The sequence below is a fragment of the Geotrypetes seraphini genome, chromosome 5 (genome assembly GCF_902459505.1).
Source record: "Geotrypetes seraphini chromosome 5, aGeoSer1.1, whole genome shotgun sequence".
In the NCBI taxonomy this organism is placed as follows: Eukaryota; Metazoa; Chordata; class Amphibia; order Gymnophiona; family Dermophiidae; genus Geotrypetes; species Geotrypetes seraphini.
The window spans coordinates 136,919,342-136,940,213 of record NC_047088.1 but is presented as its reverse complement, the minus strand read 5'-3'; the positions used below and the strand labels follow the sequence as shown (position 1 = coordinate 136,940,213).

Sequence of the window (20,872 nt, the reverse complement as noted above, 5' to 3'; positions counted from 1 at the left end):
GCAGCTACCGTGGACTTCTTGCTGCAGAGGAAAGTGTCAATGATAGCTGAAGAATAGCCCCTGCTAAAGCAGTGCGCTTAATAGCCAGGCCATAAGACTAAAGTGGTCCAGATCCTGCAGTGCAATCGTGCCCTGCATGAGGAGACAAAGATGACACAGAAGCCAAAGCCCCTTTGTCCATCTGGCTGTTTATCCCTTCAAAGAAGTTCAGTAAGTTCGTCTGGCACGATCTTCCCTTGCAGAAGCCATGTTAGCTCGCTTTCATTAGTCCATTTTTTTCTATGTGTTCACAGATGCTGTCTTTTATCAGCGCTTCTACCATTTTGCCCGGAACTGAAGTCAAGCTTACCGGCCTGTAGTTCCCTGGGTCACCTCTTGATCCCTTTTTAAAGATAGGTGTAACATTTGCTATTTTCCAGTCCTCCGGGATCTCGCCAGTTTTCAAGGATAGGTTGCAAACTCATTGGAGTATTTCTGCTATTTCGTTTCTTAGCTCTTTTAATACCCTTGGGTGGATTCTGTCTGGGTCTGGTGATTTGTCGCTTTTCAATCTATCTATCTGTTGGAGGACATCCTCATGGCTTACCTCTGATGTAATAGGTAGCAAAGGGGAGTGTATTTAAAGCGTGGCCTGCTGGGAAGTTCCTCTTGTCAGCAGTGCGTGTGTGTGCAGTATGGAGTGTTTGTGCCGGTAAGTTGCAGAGAGAGTGTTTATATTATTTCAAAATGTATTGCTTATTAAGTTAGAAAGCTGTGTGGTGTAGTGCTGATTTGAGTCATCTTGTAATTGTAGTACCCCTCCTGAAGAAGCCAGCGGGTGAAACCTAGGTTGGGGGGTCGGTATTGTGAATAAATGGAGGAGCCCGGAGCAGCTATGTGTATCATCCACACCATTCAAAGTTAAGTTGCTGTTCAATTTATTATTTTATTTTCTTCAAGTTTATGTGTTGTTATCTAGTCTTTGTTTGGTTGAGGAGACTGTGAACAACAATGATGGTCTCCTTAACAGCTGCTCCGTGAACTTGTTTCACCGGACCTCAGCTGCGGGTCTGAGTGTTCACTTAACCACATCAACTTGTGTTGTAATTTGTGTTTGAAGTAAAACAAAGGTGATTAGTACAACAGTGATTTATAAGTATCACCTTGGATAAATATATTCCCTTGCTGTTTTTTGATTACCTCTATTGTCAACAGTTTTTCATCTTGGTCTCCAATTAAGATCTCTTCGGGTTCTGGTATATTGAATGTGTCCTCGCTTGTGAAGACAGACAAGAAGAACTCGTTTAACCTACCTCTTTTTCCTCCTTTACCATTCCCTTTCTGTCTCCATCATCCAACAGTCCTACTTCCTCCCTCGCCGGCTGCTTGCCTTTAACATATCTAAAGAACGATTTGAAATTTCTTGCTTCCCCGGCCAGTCTCTCTTCGTATTCTCTTTTTGCTTTCCTAACCCTCGGTGACATTCTTTTTGGTGTTTCCTGTGTTCCTTCCAGTTTTCCCTGGTTTGGTTCTTCTTCCATTTTCGGAACGATTTTTTTTTTGTCTCCTATCGCCCTCTTGACTTCATTGGTTATCCATACGTTTGTTCGATTTTTTTTTGCACCCTTTTCTAAACCTGGGGATGTATAGATTTTGTGCTTCTTGCACCGTGTCCTTGAAAAGGGACCAGGCTTTCTCCACGGTCTCTGTTTTTCTTGAGCTGTTTCTGAGTTTCTTTCTCACCATTACTCTCATAGCATCACAGTTCCCTTTCTTGAAGTTGAGCGTTGTCGCTGTGGTTCTCTTCACTTTTGATGCTCCCACTTCTAATTTGTACTGGATCATGTTGTGATCACTGTTTCCTAGTGGTCCTACTACTTCCACTTTCTTTGCAGGTCCCCCTAGCCCATTGAGGATTAGTGGCATTTCCTCTCGTTGGTTCCTTGATGAGCTGTTTCATGAAGTAGTCCCTCACAGCCTCTAGGAATTCTGTTTCCCTCACCTAAGGCAAGAAGTTTAATTCTTAATGATTTACATTGAAACTTTGATGTTTTATTTATTTTTCCAGTTCATTATTTTATTATTATTTTTGTCAACTTCTATTTGGGTTGGGGGGTTTAGTTTTTGGATTATTTTATTTTTTTGATAAAAGGTTTACACATAATTAAGGGGGGTTGGGAAGGGAGGAGAAGGAAACTGGGGAATTAAAAAAGGGGTTTAAATTTGAGAATGTATTGAGGTTTATAGTAGAAAATATTTTTGGAGGAATAATAGAACATTGTTTGACAAATATTTTTGTGAATTTAATGAGTTTAATGAGTTACTTTGTATCGTAATTTAATGAATTTAATGAGTTACTTTGTATCGTATTTTTGTAAACTTGTGTATTTGTATAATTCCTTCAATAAAATGTTATACATTAAATAAGAAATAAGGAAATTGATTGGAATACTATATTGTAAATAAGTACAAGGAGGGAGGAGGATTTTTATTATATGTCTCTACCAAGTTCTTGATCATTGTTAATAAAGTTTGTGTTTTGCGGTAATGTCCATTCAAATGGGAGTGGCCATTATGAGAGTAAAGCATCATATTTTTTTTCCTATTGAAGATTCTTATAATCAGCAGTCAGTCCTCAAACCCTGAAGCAGTAATGTAGGTAGAACTTGTTGAGTTGGGCTCTGGAAACCATGCATTTTTCAGCACTGAATGCATATGGAGAATACAGAATGGAGGGCCATTAATACAGGTATGTGGCTTGAATGATTTTGATTATATTGCAACCTTTTAAGTGTTTCTGAGATATTGAATTTATTTTGAATTTCACTTTTGAATCTCACATATGGGACTTACACAACACATGGTAGCTCTAGAATTAAATTCTGATATAATAAATAACTACTTTATTACTTTATATAGAAGTTTGTTGAGTAATACATTTGTGTTTTGGCTTATGTAACATGATATCTAGTAACTACTGTTTATCAACATATCCTGGCTATGGTGCGTTTATTATTGGTAATAATTATGTTGGGCAGCATGGGTCAGAGGAAGTTAGAAAGGTGCTTGCATTGGTCCTCTTAGGCTAAAAGGATGACACAATATGCAGCTGTCCTCCCATTAATCAGGAATGAGGGGAAAAAGCCACCATGGTTGGCCAGCAGTATAGCACAGTTACTCACCTGTAGCAGGTGTTATCTGAAGGCAGCAGAAAGATATTCTCATATGTGGGCATGGACACTGCAAAAATGTACTGTCACTTTAAAAGTTTCGAGACTGCCCATGCGTCAGCGCCTTCCCTCCCGGGATCTTCAGTTCAGTAACAAACTATGAAGAACCAACTAGGGGAGGAGGGAGGATTTTGAGAATATATGCCTGCTGCCCTCAGATAACACCTGCTACAGGTGAAAAACTGTGCTTTAAATATCATTTGTATCTACAATGATTTTATTGTAAGCCGCTTAGTTGTAAAACAATTTGTAGGATATCATGAACTAATAAACTTGAAACTTGCTTTATCCAAGGAGAAGCTGGCAGCAGCTCCCTAGCTGCTAGGATCATGCCTCTGAGAAGAGGGTTATTGATAACTAACATAAGCCTGGCGAAACCACAAGGGTTGGAATGAAGTTGGCATCTACCATATTTTTCGCTCCATAAGATGCACTCCCCCCCCCACCCCCCACCCCAGAAGTGAGTGTAAATGGCTGTGCATCTTATGGAGCAATTATTGTGTCACAGACCATGATGTGCAGTGTTCTCCCTAGCGTCTTTTAGCCGGGTGCTCTACCCGGCTAATTTAATAATAATAATAATAATAATTTATTTCTTATATACCGCTATACCGTGAAGTTCGAAGCGGTTTACAATAAAGATACATTTGACAGTACATGGGATAGAAACAGTTTACAATAAAGATACATTTAGTCAGTACATGGGATGCAAGTGAGTTACAGTAAAGATACATTTTGTCAGTACATGGGATACAAGTGGGTTACAATACAAGTGGTTTACTATCAAGGTGTATTTTGTCAGTGTATGGGATACAGGTGGGTTACAATAAAGATACATTTAGTCAGTACATGGATTACAATAAAGATACGTTTTGTCAGTACATGGGGGCAGGTGGGTTACAATAAAGATACATTATGTCAGTACATGAGATTCAAGGTGGAAAGTATAATTAGTTTCGGACCTTGGAATTAGGGGGCGAGGTGGAAGGGTCATGGCGAGGAAGAGTTGGGTATGGGAATTTAGAATTTGTTAAACAGTCGAGTTTTCAGGGATTTTCTAAAGTCTGCGTATGTAGTGGCCTCAAGTATGGGCTGTCTGTCTGCCAGGGAAACTTACAGTATATACGGTACCTTTTTTCGCCTTTTTAAATCCCAGTGGTCCAGCGATGTATCAGCAGGAGCGAGCTTTCTGCAATCTTGCCCTGCTCTGAGTTCCTCCCTTGCTGGACGGCTGCCTCAGATCTTATGGCCAGTGGTGCACAAGGCAGAAGCGAGCTTTTCACGCTCCAGCCTGGGCCCGCACCACTCCCTGAATGGTTGCCTTGAGTCTCGCGAGAACTGAAGGAAGCCATTCAGGGAACAGTGTGGGCCTAGGCTGGAGCGCAAAAAGCTCACTACTACCTTATGCGCCACTGGCTGTGAGATCTGAGGCAGCTGTCCAGCAAGGGAGGGGCTCAGTGCGGGGCAAGAGTGCAGAAAGCTCACTTCTGGACCATCAGGATTTAAAAAGGTGAAAAAGGTACCGGGGGAGGGGGGAATTGTTAGTCAGCCGTGGAGGATCCCTCCTGTCCTGGTCTACCACAAGCCCACCAGAGGGGGGACACGGTATAGAGCCTGGCAGGGAGAGGGGAGAAGGTGCAGAACCTAGAAAACTAGAAGAATGCTTTAACCTTAAAGTCTCTCATTTGTTAATGACAGTGATGATGGTTCTTAACACCGCTGTTGACTTTACATGGTTGAAATATTATTCTGCTATATTTTATTCTGCTATATTTTATTAAATATATTAATATACGGGGGGAAGGGGGGGACGCTAGAGAGCCCGATCAATATGGAGGCTTGAGTCGCGAGCTCCCGCCAACAGCTCCGCTATTTCTTACTTATCACTCACTATACCGGGGAGAATTTGTGATATATATCGATGTAACGATGCCTCTACCTAAGCAGGGCAAAATTGAGACTGCTTTTGCCAGTACTTCTGGTGCTAAGCGGCTGAAACAAGATCCACCGATGCCTACCAAAGGAAAAGCAAATAGGCCACGTGCTGATCCTGAGCTCACAATATCGGAACAGTTGCAGCTGATCTTTAATATGATGTCCGAGAGCAAAGATGATATTAAGGACATTAAACGCGAGATTATGAATCTCATGGAGAAGCTGTCGACGATGGATGCCAAAATGATTGTTCTTGAATGGAAGTGTCAGCTCGTCAACGAGATTGCCACGAATCAAAAAATGGATCGGAGAGCCCTGCACGCGCTGGAGAGTCAGCTGGAAGATCTTGGTAATTGTGGCCGGCGACATAATTTACATCTCAATGGTTTACATGAGGGGGCCGAGGGATCCGATGCCTGTAAATTCTTTGAGGATTAGTTCCCCAAAGTGCTTTCCCTCACATTCGACAAGGCCTTGGAGGTGGAGAGGGCCCACAGGGTGCCGACTAAAGCACCGACCGGCTCTCAGTGGGCGAGACCAGTGGTGATGAAGCTGTTGCGCTTCCCTTATGTGGCCATGATTTTGGATAAAATGAAAACTTTACACAAAATTGAATGGCAAGGACAAACCATCTACATCTCTACTGATTATATGAAAGCCATGGCTGAAAAGTGGCACAAGTTTCTGGCCTTGCACCCTCGTCTGCGTGCTAAAGAGGCCTGTTTTGTCCTTTTAACGCCGGCACGCTTCAAGATTACCTATCAAAATAGAACAAAAACTTATACCGATCCCTACGAGGTAGATCGGTTCCTGAAGGAGCAAGAAGACCTGCAGCGAATGGATACCTGACTGACAATATAATTGTGTTCTGTTTCCTTTTTTCTCTATGTGTTGCACGATGGGCTTTGCAGTTTGGGCTGCAGATGCTGATCTGCACTTATTCGGGTTGTGAGTGATTTGTTCTAAAGTTCTATTTTCTGTATTTTACCATCGTTGTTTTTTGCGGGGCTGTTGGGGGAAGGAGTTGACTTTGAGCCTCCATGTTGTGGTATCTCTTCCCCTCCGTAGGCCTTTGGATCACCTTTTGGGCGGGATGGTAACAAGGCTTTTGTCTTGTGGGTGGGAGGGAGTTTGGCTGATTGTCGTGTGGGTGGGGGGGGTGTCTGTCTATGTGTGTGTCTGGGGGTTTTCTATATTTAATCAGAGCTAGGCAGCTTCTTTTTTGCTTTGGGATTATGCGGCTGGGAGACGTCTCTGAGTGCACTGTACAGCTCCTTTTAGTGATGATGTGTGCATTGTTATTTCCTGATGACATTATGTAATGTGTTATCTCTGAATATTAGAGGTTTGAATCACCCTATTAAGAGGAAGAAAATGCTGCTGTTCTGTAAACAACATTCAGCTCAAGTGGTCTTTCTGCAGGAAACCAAATTGAACACGCTTGAATCTGCTAAACTAAAGTGGGATTGGGTCTCATTGTTTTTTCTCTCCGGCCATTTTTTCTAAGGGTGGAGTGGCTATTCCACTTGCTAAACGTCTCCAATACACCATAGTTTGTTCTTCCCATGATTCCCAGGGTCGTTGGGTTTCGGTCACTCTTGACATCGCTTCTCATCGCTATACCTTCTTGGCGCTTTATGCTCCTAATATTGCTGACCAGGGTTTTTTTCGAGCCTTAGCTAAGGAGCTGGCTTCTGTCTCCACTGACTATCTTATAGTGGGTGGCAATTGGAATCTGGTCCTGGATACGCATTTGGATCGTCGATCTCGATCCTTTTACTGTCCCCCGAACACACTTCCACTCCTGCTGAATATTATCCAGTCCTATGGCCTTGCTGATGTTTTGGCGTCTTTTTCATCCTAAGGACCAGGAATATACCTTCTGGTCAGCACTTCATGCGTCGGCTATGCGTTTGGACTATTTCCTTCTATCTCAACCGCTCATACAGTTTGTCCACTCCTCTTCTATACTTTCCTGTCCTCTATCTGACCACTCAGCTATATCAGTGTCTTTCAGTCTTTCTGCTTCTTCTTCTCCTGCCTCCACTTGGCGATTGAATACTGCTCTTCTGGCGGATCCTAAATTCCTGTCTCAAGTTGAGGCATGGACCGCAGACTACCTTCTCTATAATGACACACCGGAGATGGCCTGTCAGACCCTTTGGGATGCCTATAAGGCATACTTAAGAGCGTACTCAGCTCATCTTAACAGAACAAAAGAAACTACTTACTGATTTGGACACTCAAATTAAATCTTTGGCAGTCCGATACCATGCCTCATCCACTGCTTCTGATTTACTGCAGCTTCGCAAACTCAAATTTCAATACAACTCTATTCTTTCTGAACGGGCTGGCATTATGTTGTTACATGAGGGGGCTTTATATTATGAACATCGCAGCAAAGCGGGCACATTGCTGGCCAATTACCTCAAACAGAAAAAAAGAGCTAGTCACATAAAAGCCCTTATGTTGTCCGGTTCCCTTATTACTGACCCCATTTTCGCTCCTTTTATGAGCACTTATACACGTCGGGAGTCGATCCTTCAGTGGAGGACTTTGCAGATTTCTTTCGGGTCCTGACCCCTCCCACACTTCCACCTCAGATTCTTGCGGATCTTAATAGACCCCTGACAGCGTTGGAAATTAGTGAGGCCATAGCTGGATTACGCTCTGGTAAGGCTCCGGGGGGAGATGGCTTCTCCTTGGGCTTTTATAAATCTTTCCAAAAGCTATTGATTCCCCTACTACTTAGGCTATATGCTGATTTTTTTGATAGAGGGACTAGTGGGGGCACCTTTGCCGAAGCGGACATCGTGGTTTTTCCCAAACCCGGGCGTAATCCCTTGTTGCCTAAAAATTACAGACCCATCTCTTTACTTAACTATGATTGTAAAATCTATGCGAAACTTCTTGCAGAAAGACTTGCTAAAGCTCTCCCACTGCTCATTCACCCTACTCAATGTGGTTTTGTGAAAGGACGATTGACCGCTGACAATTCCAGAGTATTCTGTCATGTGTTAAAGGCCGCCCGCAATACTTCCATTCCAACCTGTGTGATGTCCTTGGATGCCGAGAAGGCCTTTGACTATGTGGAATGGAAGTATTTGTTCTATACTTTGCGATGGTTCCAACTGGGGGATGCCTTCATAGATATGGTTTGTCTTTTGTATGCTAACCCTAGGGCCAAATTGAATGTGGACGGCTATTTGTCTCCCTATTTTTTCCTGTCTCGAGGAACGAGGCAGGGCTGTCCCTTGTCGCCCCTCCTGTTCAATCTGGCCCTGGAACCCTTGTTGCGGCGCTTAGATTCCTCTTCCGACATTCAGGGTGTAATGGTGGGTCCCGATGAGGTGCATCTCTCCACTTTTGCGGATGATGTACTCCTCTATATCTCCAGGCCGGAGGATAGTTTTCCGTCTGTCTTTACTCTTCTCTCTAATTTTGGTGGACTTTCCGTCTATACCATTAATTGGGACAAGACTGAGGTGCTGCCCTTGAACTCTTATTGTACTCAGGCTATGGTAGCCCCATATGGTCTTACTTGGTGCCCCAATGATCTTAAATATTTGGGAATTCGCTTTTGTAGCACATGGCAGGATACGGTGGCATTGAATGTCAAGTTACTGCTTACTAAGATCCAAGCATTTTGTTCTCAATGGTCCCCCTGCATTTAACATGGTGGGGCAGATTGGAGACCCCCTCAAATTCTGTATGTTTTGCAGATGTTGCCGCTACCCCTTCCTCCTCCCTTGTTCAAACAATTGGATAGGATTTTGACCAAATTTCTCTGGAGTGGGAAACCTTCTCGCATAGCGTTGTCTACCCTTAAGAAGCCATGGAGCCAGGGCGGGGTCAATTTCCCACAGTTCTCTCTTTATGCCAAAGCAGCCTTACTCTGAGGTGTCAGTAAAAGGTTTTTGCCTCAGGCGAGTGCTGTTTGGCCCTACTGGGGGATGCTTGAATGGGATTTGGTGACCCCTAGTTCTCTAGAAACAGTTTGCTTTTCCACTAAGGCTCCTTGCTTCCAGGATTGGGCGGTGCTTTCTGCTTCTCAGGGGGGCACTGATTGATCTTGGGAGGACTCTACAAAGTCCTATATATACTAGTATCCACTCTCCTATTTGGGGTAATCCTAATATTACTATTGGATCCCGTATGGTATATTGGCCTGCCTGGGTTACTTGTGGCATTTGGTATTTACGAGACTTATTGATAAACGGTACTTTGATAACCTTTCTTCAGGTACAATCCGCTTATGCGGTGCCCTCCCACCAGATGTATCATTATCTCCAACTGTGTCATAGTATTCATGCTGCTTTTGGCCCTGCTCTGGATAATCTCCATCGGGGATCTTATTATTTTGCTCCATTGTTAGCCTCTTGGAGTAATAGACCTCATGTAATGTCTGTGATATATGATATTTTACAGAATTCAGGTCCGACATGTTCTCTTTCTATTCAGAGGATGTGGATGCGAGACCTTAATTGTACCATTTCTGAGCACCAATGGGTTCAGGTTTGGCATTATTGTAATCGACCCCTGCATTCAGCCTCTATTAGACAATCTTTGTTTTTTGTTCTTCATAAATCACTCTGGACACCAGTTAAACAACAACGATCTTCACCGTCTTCCTCCAATGTGTGTTGGAGATGTTTGGTGTCAGTTGGTACCTTCCAATACATGCTTTTTGACTGTTCCTCCGTTTCTGGATTCTGGTCAGAGGTAGGGGATATTGTGAGTCATATTCTCCCCTCTCCTGCTTCTTTGACTTACAACCTGGTGATATTGCGTTCTGCCATTCTGGAACCTCCTCTTTCACGACAACACGCAGCTCTTTTTGACATTCTTCTTGGACTGGCCATCAAGTCTGTGCTGCTTCATTGGAAACAGCAGAATCAGGTGTCAACGTCCCGTTGGTGGAACATGGTTCTTTCTGCTTATAAATATGAGTTTCGTATGGCTGAATGCAGGGGTTCTCAATCAGCTTTTCATCGTATTTGGTCTCCCTTGTTGCACTATTGTAGTGTGATTCCTGTTTGATTGTACAGTGCTTCTCTCATCTCATTTACTTCTGCCAAACGACTGTGTTGATTCCTATCTTGGGATATTTGTATATTGCTCTTGTTTATGTCTAGCAGTTTCTGCCTTTTTTACTGTTAATGCTGCTGCCTTTGTCATTCCTGGTTGCTCTGTTTTGTTGGTTTTTGTTTTGTTTTGCTTTTATCCAATAAACATGATTGACTTTAAAAAAAAAATATTAATATACAATTTGGTTCAGAATATTTTTTTCTTGTTTTCCTCTTCTAAACCTAGGTGCGTCTTATGGTGCCAAAAATATGGGTAAGTGGTGAATAAATTTTGTGGAACTGATTGGCAGTACCAGTGTTGATAGTAACATAGTAGATGATGGCAGATAAAGACCCAAATGGTCCATCCAGTCTGCCCAACTTGATTCAATTTAAATTTTTTAAATTTTTTCTTCTTAGCTATTTTTGGGCAAGAATCCAAAGCTCTCCCCAGTACGGTGCTTGGGTTCCAACTACAGAAATCTCCGTCAAAACTCACTCCAGCCCATTTATACCCTCCCAGCCATTGAAGCCCTCCCCAGCCTATCCTCAACCAAAAGGCCATATACAGACACAGACTGCGCAAGTCTTCCCAGTACTAGCCTTAGTTCAATATCTACTATTATTTTCTGATTCTAGATCCACTGTGTTCATCCCACGCTTCTTTGAACTCCGTCACCGTTTTCCTCTCCACTATCTCTCTTGGGAGTGCATTCCAGGCATCCACCACCCTCTTCATAAAGTAGAATTTCCTAACATTGCTCTTGAATCTACCACCCCTCAACCTCAAATTATGTCCTCTGATTTTATCATTTTCCTTTCTATGGAAAAGATTTTGTTCTAAGTTAATACCCTTCAAGTATTTAACGTCTGAATCATATCTCCCGTGTCCCTCCTTCCCTCTAGGGTACACATATTCAAGGCTTCTAGTCTCTCCTCATACGTCTTCTGGCGCAAGCCTCCTATCATTTTTATCTGGACCGCTTCAAGTCTTCTTACGTCCTTCGCCAGATACGGTCTCCAAAACTGAACACAATACTCCAAGTGGGGCCTCACCAATGACCTGTATAGCAGCATCAACACTTTCTTCTTTCTACTGGCTACGCCTCTTTTTATACAGCCCAGCATCTGATGATGATCAGCGGTGGAGTTTCCAGCCATAGTTGATGCAGTTGAAGTTGACTCGAAAAAATGTTCACACTGCAATTTACTGGCCTTAAGCAACCTAGAGCACAACGTGTAAGTATTTCATTGTTGAGGACCTAGAAACTGGATACACCAGTTATGTGGATCCTTGTCCAAACTGGTCCTGTAGCATCGAATGCACCACTTAAAGCCACTAGGCACCTTGGACATGGAAGAAGAAACCACCAACGCAAGGTCAAAGTACTCAATGGTCCGGGGAGGTCGAGTAGTTGATAACCCAAAAATGAGTCAATGTTCTGGCCTGAGAACAAGCTGAAAATTGCCCGCAGACCCAAAGCAAAAAAGTAATCAAAAGTTTTGATATATAACGAAAGAGAAAGAAAGCAGAAAAATATGACAAAAATGATAGGAAGGCACAAAATACGTTAGAGAAACTTTAAGAACAGCTTTTCTGCTTTGCGGAAAATTAAGAATTGATGGTTCCATGAGTCAGCGTTGGGTGGGAAGGCACTCACACAAGTGCAGTACAAGCAGTCTTGAGATTTTAAAGGTGACACTTTTGCACTATCCATGTTGGACTCCGTGGATGAAGTCATCCTCAGATTATGTTCTTTTAACATAAAAAAACATGAGAATTCTTGGCAAAACAGATAGATGGGATTTGATACCCACTCCCAGAAATCCTTCTACAAAGTATTAAAGCATTTCTATGGTTCTATCAAAGAACAAGATGGGCAAAATAACCATTACCTCTTTTTGTGCAAAGAGGTCCTCCATCTTCTCCTCCCGGGTTTTACTGAAGGTGTCTGTTTTGAGAGAAGTGAGACGATCATCCACTGCTAGATACATCTGAGACACTCTATAGACACAGAAGAGAAACAGTCTATTAACAACTGTAACAGCCACAAGCAGTACAAAGGAAGCTTCCACTCTCCACTACAGAACTTGATTATGTGTTACTCAAATTTTCTGACAAGAGAATGGAAGTTGTTTGGATCACACTCTTTATCAGAATGAGGTACATCCTCAACATACAGATGATCTTCTAGCAGGAATTTCAGAAAACGTACAGATGTATAAATGTTATCATATTCTAATGTATGAATCGTTTGAGCACATTCAAAAGATCATAAAAGTGTACACTAAATTAGGACATCAGACTACTAAAACAATCTCCTCAAAATGAACAAAAATATAACTAAAGTAAGATTTTTATAGCTTTTTGTGTTAAAATTGATAGATCATGACAATTCTGACAAATCGCATATATAAGAACATAAGAATTGCCGCTGCTGGAGAATACCCTGATCGTGAGGTGCAATTTGTGGGAACTGTTTGCTGCACTTGGATAGCAGTGCTCATTAACGGCTGAGCAGGAGACTTCGGGAGCCAAATCTCGGCAGGTACCCACCAAGACAGACACCCTGATGTCATTCGGGTCCTGCACCCGCGAGTGAAAAGGACGCTACGACTGTCTATTCCTAGGGAATACCCTGATTGTGAGGTGCAATTTGTGGGAACTGTTTGCTGCAGCTGGATAGCAGTACTCATTAACAAGTGAGCAGGAGACTTCGGGTGCCGAATCTTGGCGGGCACTCGGGTCCTGTACCTGTGAGTGAAAAGGAAGCCGTGACTGCGGTGTGCGGCTGTAGGGCGTTGCCAAAGGGGTGTGCTCTAAGGGGTATGTTAGGCCCCTTGGGAGCCCCTTGGAGACACAGGAGACACCTATGATTTGTATGTAAGCAGTTTTTTGATAAATTATGGGGAAAAGAAAAGGGAAGGCAAAAGTGTCCACATCTATTATGGCTGGCTATGGAGTTTAGTACCGATTGCGGTCTGAAGGTCCATACATATGAAAAATATACCTTTTATGGTTTATTTAAGATAATATGGCATTTCTTATGTTCTTATGTTCTTATATAGTTTGGTCAGCCTGTAGAGTGAATTGTACCAAGACAAACACTTACATGATTTAATTGATTTAATAACAGTGGCTTTTGAATAATTTCTGAATGGCCCCATAGATACACACGTGGAGGGGCATAATCCAAAAAAAGTCTAAGTCCCCTTTTGGCCTAAGGCCTTAAACGTTGAAAGTAGAAGCAGGGAAAATGTCCATAATCAAAAAAAAGTTCAAAAGGAGTTTTTTTTTATAATGGCTTGCCTCTATGTTCAGCTGTTTAAACGCCCAGACCACCACTACGTCTAAACTTATACTCTATAATTAACCTAAAAAAAGCCTAAGCCCCAAACGCCCAAAACAAGAGCTTTTAGGTGAAGGACGAGCCAGTCCTTCGCCTAAAAGCTGGATTCTGTAACCGGTGTCTGTCAAAAACAACACCGGTTACAGAATCCACCCCAACCCCCCCCATGACATCGGGGCAAGAGGGAGCCCAACCCCCCCCCCCCCGATTACGTTTGTGGCAGGAGGGAGCCCAAGCCCTCTTGCCCCGGCAGCACCCCGACTCCCCAATTACATTTGGGGTAAGAGGGAGCCCAAGCCCTTGTGCTTAAGGCTCCGCCCACAGGAGGAGCCTAAGGCTCTCGGGCCTATTCTGGTTGGCCCAGGAGCCACAGGCTCCACCCGTGGGCGGGGTTTCAGCCGCCTGGGCCAATCCGGCCCCATTCCGGAGCCGGTTGGCCTGCCGGACGGGCGGGCTTGGCACCCATCTGTCCAGCCAACGTTCTGAGGTACGGGGAAGGGGGGTGGAGGTGGGGGGATCGTGGGGTCGGTGGGGGGCGATCGTTGGAGGGGTTGTGTTGAGGGCAGGAGTGCCTGGGATCCCTCTTGCCCGTATAGAAGTGGGGGTTGGGGGGTCTGCCTGGGCAGGAGGGCTCCCTCCTGCCCGATCTTGTAGGGGGTGGGGGGCGAAAGGCCAGGAGGGCTTGGGCTCCCTCCTGACCTGGCTGCAATCAGGGGCGGGCCGTGGGCAGGAGGGCTTGGGCTCCCTCCTGCCACAAATGAAATCGGGCAGTCGGGGTGCCGCCAGGGTAAGAGGGCTTGGGCTCCCTCTTGCCCTGATCATTGTCAGGGGGGGTGGGAAGGGTGGATCGTGGCAGGGGAGATGAGCCATCTCTCCTGCCACGATCGTTGCTGTAGGGAGGTAGGCAGGTTGTTGGGGCCGCTGAGCTGATTGCAGCAGCCACGATCAGCTCAGCGGCCCCTTTTTCGGCACTTATACCTGTTTTTTTCTTTTGATTATGAGCCCCCTAGTGTCCACCAGTGCCTTAGGCCACAGCCGGGGCGCCGAGTCACTATCAGGGGCATCGCTCAGTCCCCCAGAAAGAACTCCCCCTCCTCCACCTAATATCACTGTTGGTCTGAAACCCAAGAATGGTTCCAGTTCTCAACCTGTAGGAATATCAGACCAACAGGTATCTTCCTCATTAGTTTATGGGGAGATGCCCAAAGCTTATCCTTTCAGGAGGCTTTAGTTGTAAGAGAAACCCAGGTTGAGCTACAGGAAGTTTCCTTTAAAGATTTATGGCATATTAATACTAGAGTGGAGGGATTATTAATGTCAGTGGTGACTCAAAATGTAAAATTTTCAAAGGAAGTAGTTAATAAGTTGGAAAATGTTGATTCAAATTTGAAGACTATGGAAAAATGTATTACAATAATAGAGTCTCATGTAGCTACACTGCAAGCGATATCTTCATCAGCTGTTAAAGATTTTCATATTACCCATACGAAATTTGAGAAAATGGAAAACATTTTAAGGGCAAAAAACCTATGATTGGTCAATTTCACAAAAACTAATTTATTGTCCCCAGAAATTTTAATTTGGAAATATTTTAAGGAAGTTTTGGGGCTGGCCGACGCAGAGAAATTGCCCATAATAAATCTATACTATATCCTACAGAAAAAGAAAAATCCTGCAGACTTGGATATAGACCAGTTGGAACAAATAGAGTTTGATCTAACTGGTTTCCTGGAAGACTCACAGGATATAATCCAAACTAGATCTACCCTATTGATAACTTGTGCAAGAGAGATAGATAAATCTTTAATTATAAAAGCTTATTTTCAGAATAAGCTTCTTAAATTTTGTGGAGATAATGTATTGATCCTTCCAGATGTGGCCCAAGCTACACAATTGAGAAGAAAAGCTTTTTTAGCCTTGAAATCAAGGGTGTTGGCTTTGGGAGCCACATTTTACTTAAAGTTTCCATGCAAATACCTAGTGAAATATAAAGAAAGTGAATATGTATGAGACTCTATCCAATTGGAACAATTTTTACAACTTCATGAAACTTGTAAGGCCGCCATCTGAATTAATAATAGTTTGGAGTTTAGATTTGTGATGCACCATAAATATTTGATTTTTGATCATGATTATGTTTGAATGTATTGATTAATTAATATCAGGATATATTCTCCTATTAAATGGACTAGAGGAGATAGTGAATAATACTTGAAATATTTTATTTTTCTGTAACTTTTCCTTTCCTTATTGTTATCTGTAAAAATGCTAATGATGAAACATAGAAATAGACGGCAGATAAGGGCCACGGCCCATCTAGTCTGCCCACCCCAATGACCCTCCCCTACCTTTCTCTGAGAATAGATCCCACGTATCTATCCCATTTGGCCTTAAAATCAGGCACGCTGCTGGCCTCAATAACCTGAAGTGGAAGACTATTCCAGCGATCAACCACCCTTTCAGTGAAAAAGAATTTCCTGGTGTCCCCGTGCAGTTTCCCGCCCCTGATTTTCCACGGATGCACCCTTGTTGCCGCGGGACCCTTGAAAAAGAAGATATCTTCTTCCACCTCGATGCGGCCCGTGAGATATTTGAATGTCTCGATCATGTCACCCCTCTCTCTGCGTTCATCGAGTGAGTACAGCTGCAACTTATCCAGCTGTTCCTTGTACGGGAGATCCTTGAGTCCCGAGACCATCCGGGTGGCCATTCTTTGGACCGACTCCAGTCTCAGCACATCTTTACGGTAATGCGGCCTCCAGAATTGCACACAGTATTCCAGGTGGGGCCTCACCATGGATCTATACAATGGCATAATGACTTCAGGCTTATGGCTGACGAAACTCCTGCGTATGCAACCTATGATTTGCCTTGCCTTGGATGAAGCTTGCTCCACTTGATTGGCAGTCTTCATGTTCTCACTGACGATCACCCCTAAGTCTCGTTCTGCTTTAGTTCTTGTTAGGATCTCGCCATTAAGGGTGTAAGTCTTGCATGGATTATGGCTGCCCAGGTGCATGACTTTGCATTTTTTGGCATTGAAGCTGAGTTGCCAGGACCTAGACCAGCGCTCCAGTAGGAGTAGGTCGTGCATCATGTTGTCGGACATTGAATTTATGTCTGTTGTGCTTTTGCCCACTACATTGCTTACTTTGGCGTCATCGGCGAATAATGTTATTTTACCTCGCAGCCCTTCTGCCAAGTCTCTTATAAAGATGTTGAATAGGATCGGGCCCAGGACCGAGCCCTGCGGCACTCCACTGATTACCTCCGTCATTTCAGAGGGGGTGCCGTTCACCACTATCCTCTGAAGCCTACCTCCAAGCCAGTTCCCAACCCATTTCGTCAATCTGTCGCCCAATCCTATAGAACTCATCTTGCTCAGCAACCTGCGGTGTGGTACGCTATCGAATGCTTTACTGAAGTCCATGTATACGATGTCCAGGGACTCCCCAACATCCAGCTTCCTCGTCACCCAGTCAAAGAAGCTGATCAGGTTGGATTGGCAGGATCTCCCCTTAGTAAATCCATGTTGACGGGGATCCCGTAATTCTCCTCGTTCAGGATCGTATCCAATTGGCGTTTGATTAGAGTTTTCATTAGTTTGCACACTATTGATGTGAGATTCACCGGTCTGTAGTTTGCTGTCTCCATCTTGGAGCCTTTCTTGTGGAGTGGAATGACGTTAGCTGTCTTCCAGTCCAACTTGATAAATTAAAAAAAAATAAATAAAAAAAAGAATTGCCGCTGCTGGGTCAGACCAGTGGTCCATCATGCCCAGCAGTCCACTCCCGCGGCGGCCCCTAGGTCAAAGACCAATGCCCTGAGACCAGCCCTAACTGCGTACGTTCCGGTTCAGCAGGAACTTGTCTAACTTTGTCTTGAATCCCTGCTATCTATGAAAAACTGGCAATGTCACACTTAGAACTGCAACTCAGGTCACAGTAGCTTAATCCTTCACATTATTTTTAGCATATCTGAAAACTACGGGCCTAATATTCAAAGTAATTTAATCAGGCAGGAGAGGTTCTTGCCCAGTTAAATCACTTCTGACCCCAAAAGTACCAATATTCAGCGACACTTAACCAGACAGTGGTACTGAATATTACTATAGACCGCCCATGCACTGCCTGGTTAAGTACAGTTATTTACCTTATTAGGTGTTATCTGAGGGCAGCAGGCAAATAACTGAGGACAGCAGGCAAATATTCTCACATGTGGGTGACATCATCCATGGAGGCCGGGTACGGACAGCTTTAAAAGTATACTGTCACTTTAAGTTTTAAGAAACTTTGCAACTGCCCGCCTGATGCTCGCTCATGCACCTCAGTTCCATAAGCAAGCTAAGAAGCCAACCAGGGGAGGTGGGTGGGATATGAGAATATCTGCCTGCTGTCCCCGGGTAACACCTGTTACAGTAAGTAACTGTGCTTTATCCTAGGACAAGAAGGCAGCATATTCTCACAAGTGGGACACTCTAGCTTACTGCAATGGGATGGAGGTAGAGTTGGCCATTAAGAGAATAAATTTTGTAATACTGCTTGGCCAAAGTGATCATCCTGTCTGGAAAAAGATTCCAGACAGTAGTGAGACGTGAACGTGTGAAATGAGGACCAAGTGGCTACTTTGCAGATTTCATCTATGAGAGTGGAACGTAAGAATGCAACTGATGCTGCTATAGCTTAGACCTTATGTGCTATTACATGACCCCCAAGCTGCAGCCCAGCCTGAGCATAGCAGAAGGAAATACAGGCTGCTAGCCATGTGGAAATAGTTCTCTTGGTTACAGGCTGGCCCAACATAGTCCTTTGTAAGTAATAAGCCAAGGCTCGTTTACACTCTAAGGTATGGAGAGCTGTTTCTCCAGGGTGAGAATGAAGCTATGGAAAGAAAACTGGAAACACAATTGATTGAGATAAAATTTCATGACTACTTTCTGTAAGAATTTAGGATGGGTACGGAGAACCACTTTATCATGGTGAAAAACTGTAAAGGATGGGGCTGACACCAAAGCTTGAAGCTCACTCACTTGACGTGCAGAAGTGATGGAGATTAAAAATACCACTTTCTAAGTGAGATATTTAAGATAAGTAGAAGACTTTGGTTCAAATGGAGGTTTCATCAGTCTCTTGAGAACAATATTAAGATCCCAAACTACTAGAGGCAGTTGGAGAGGTGGTTTGATATTGAAAAGTCCTTTCATAAACCTGGAAACAAAAGGATGCGCAGTGAGAGATTTATTATTGACCGGAATATGAAAAGCACTGATAGCACTAAGGTGAACTCTGACTGAAGTGGTTTTAAGACCTGAATTGGATAAGTGGAGAAGGTAATCCAACACTGAAGATATGGAGGACGACGAAGCATCTTGATGATGAAGAGTACACCATGTTGAAAATTGTGTCCTCCTCTGTTGTAACACTGCTGTGTACAAGGTTTTCTGAATGCAACCAAAATGACTCTGACAGGATCAGAGAGATAGCGTCTGCTGAGGTCATCCTGAGAGGTACCAAGCTGTCAGGTGCAACAACTGTAGATTGGGATGTAAAAGACTGCGTGAGAAGAAATGGAAAAATCTGCAGGGGTATTGGATCCCTGACTTTGAGCTGAAGTTAGAAGGGAAAACCACGGTTGTCTGGGCCATCAGGATCATGGTGGCTGAGTCTCGTTTGAGCTTGACTAGTGTCTTAAGAATGAGAGAAATTGGTGGAAACACAAAGGAATTTGTCCGTCCAATCCAGGAGAAAGGCATCTGCCTCTAGACAATGAGGAGAGTATTGTCTGGGACAGAATTAAGGAAGCTTGAGATTGTGGGGGGATGCAAATAGGTCTATCTGAGGAATCCCCCAAAGAGAGAATATCTGATGCAAGATCGTGGAGTTGAGTGTCCACTTGTGCGGCTGAAGGAAACTGCTGAGTTTGTCGGCAAGAGTATTTTGCACTCCCTGAACATAGACAGCTTTTAGAAATATGTTTCGAGCAATTGCCCAATTCAAAATCTTCTCAGCCTCTTGAAAGAAAGTCAGAGAACCCTTACCTCCTTGCTTGTTTATGTAATACATCGCAACTTAATTTTCCGTGCATACTAGGGAGGACCTGATTGGATATTCTGGTTTGGAAAGTCTTTAGAGTATTTTAAATCTCTCTTAGTTCCAAGGTTTATATGGAGCTTCTGTTACTGAATAGACCAGTGACCTTATATGTGAAGACTGTCCAGGAGAGCTCCCCAAACATACTTGAATGAATCTGTGGTCAGAACTTTATGATGTGGAGGCTTTTGAAACAACAGCCCTTTGGAAACATTTGAGGAATTCATCCAACACTGAAGAGATTGACGAAGCGATGATGTAACTGTAATTTTCTGTGAGAATGGATCGAAAGCTTGAGACAATTGAGACACCAGGGTCAGTGGCGTACCTAGGGTATGTGGCACCCGGGGCCCATCATTTTTTGACACCCCCCCCCCCCCCTCATGTAAAATTTTTTTTTTTTTTTTTTTTTGCAATAACCATGAAATGGAATAAATGGTCAGAATAGAAACAGGCAGTGAAAATTTTCTTTTTTTTTTTTTTTTTTTTTTCCAAAGTATTTTTATTGAGAATGGCAAAAGGTCCAGACAAGCAACCATGGTCTGTACAGAAACTTATACATTATCAAAAAGAACACAGAATGAGAGTAACAGCAACAACAAGCATGAACAAGCCTCTCCCAAGAGAAAATTGCCAATGAGAGGCATAGCAATACACAACAAAAGGCCAAAACTTGGGGCAAGCAAACAAATCCCACCCCAGAACCCACAAGAATAATAAGCCGGACTAGACCCTCAGCCATATTTTATAATGAAAAAAACCCCCACAAGCAACAACACCCAGACCGCTCACCAGACACACCAATCCGCACAACAAGCACCCAAGAAACACCCAGCCACCACCCAGACAAAACTACCAGACACACCTACCCCACCAAGCCCAGACCCAACCCCCCCTCCCCAGAGAGTGCAAGCGCAAAGTGGACCGTGAAAAGGGCAGCTGCAGAAGTGGAAAGCCCCAGATAAGTAGGTTAGCTAAAGAAAGCCCACAGATAGAAGAAATCAGGATAACAGAAGTTCCAACAAATGCTCCCACAGAAAATTTTCTTTTATTGAACCTCATTTATGTAACCATTATTCCAAACATAACATAACATAAATTATGTCTGAATTGTCATGACATCAGAAGTACATATGGAGTAGTTGCAGGTGATGCTTGGGACAGTTCTGATTATGTTAGTTTGGTTTTATGTGTTTTTTTAATAGAAGGGTTTTTATTTCTTT

The 20,872-nt window shown here is 43.5% G+C and overlaps 1 protein-coding gene across 8 annotated transcripts in view; it reads right to left on the bottom strand.

Moving 5' to 3' along the window:
* The window catches only part of PIKFYVE (phosphoinositide kinase, FYVE-type zinc finger containing), a 936,520-nt gene that overhangs the window by 276,436 nt on the left and 639,212 nt on the right, over window positions 1-20,872 (bottom strand). For all 8 annotated transcript variants that reach the window (XM_033947121.1, XM_033947126.1, XM_033947127.1 and 5 more), the window contains one exon: window positions 12,107-12,215. In XM_033947121.1, coding sequence (XP_033803012.1) covers window positions 12,107-12,215 — 109 coding nt within the window. The remainder of the gene's footprint in view (window positions 1-12,106; window positions 12,216-20,872) is intronic.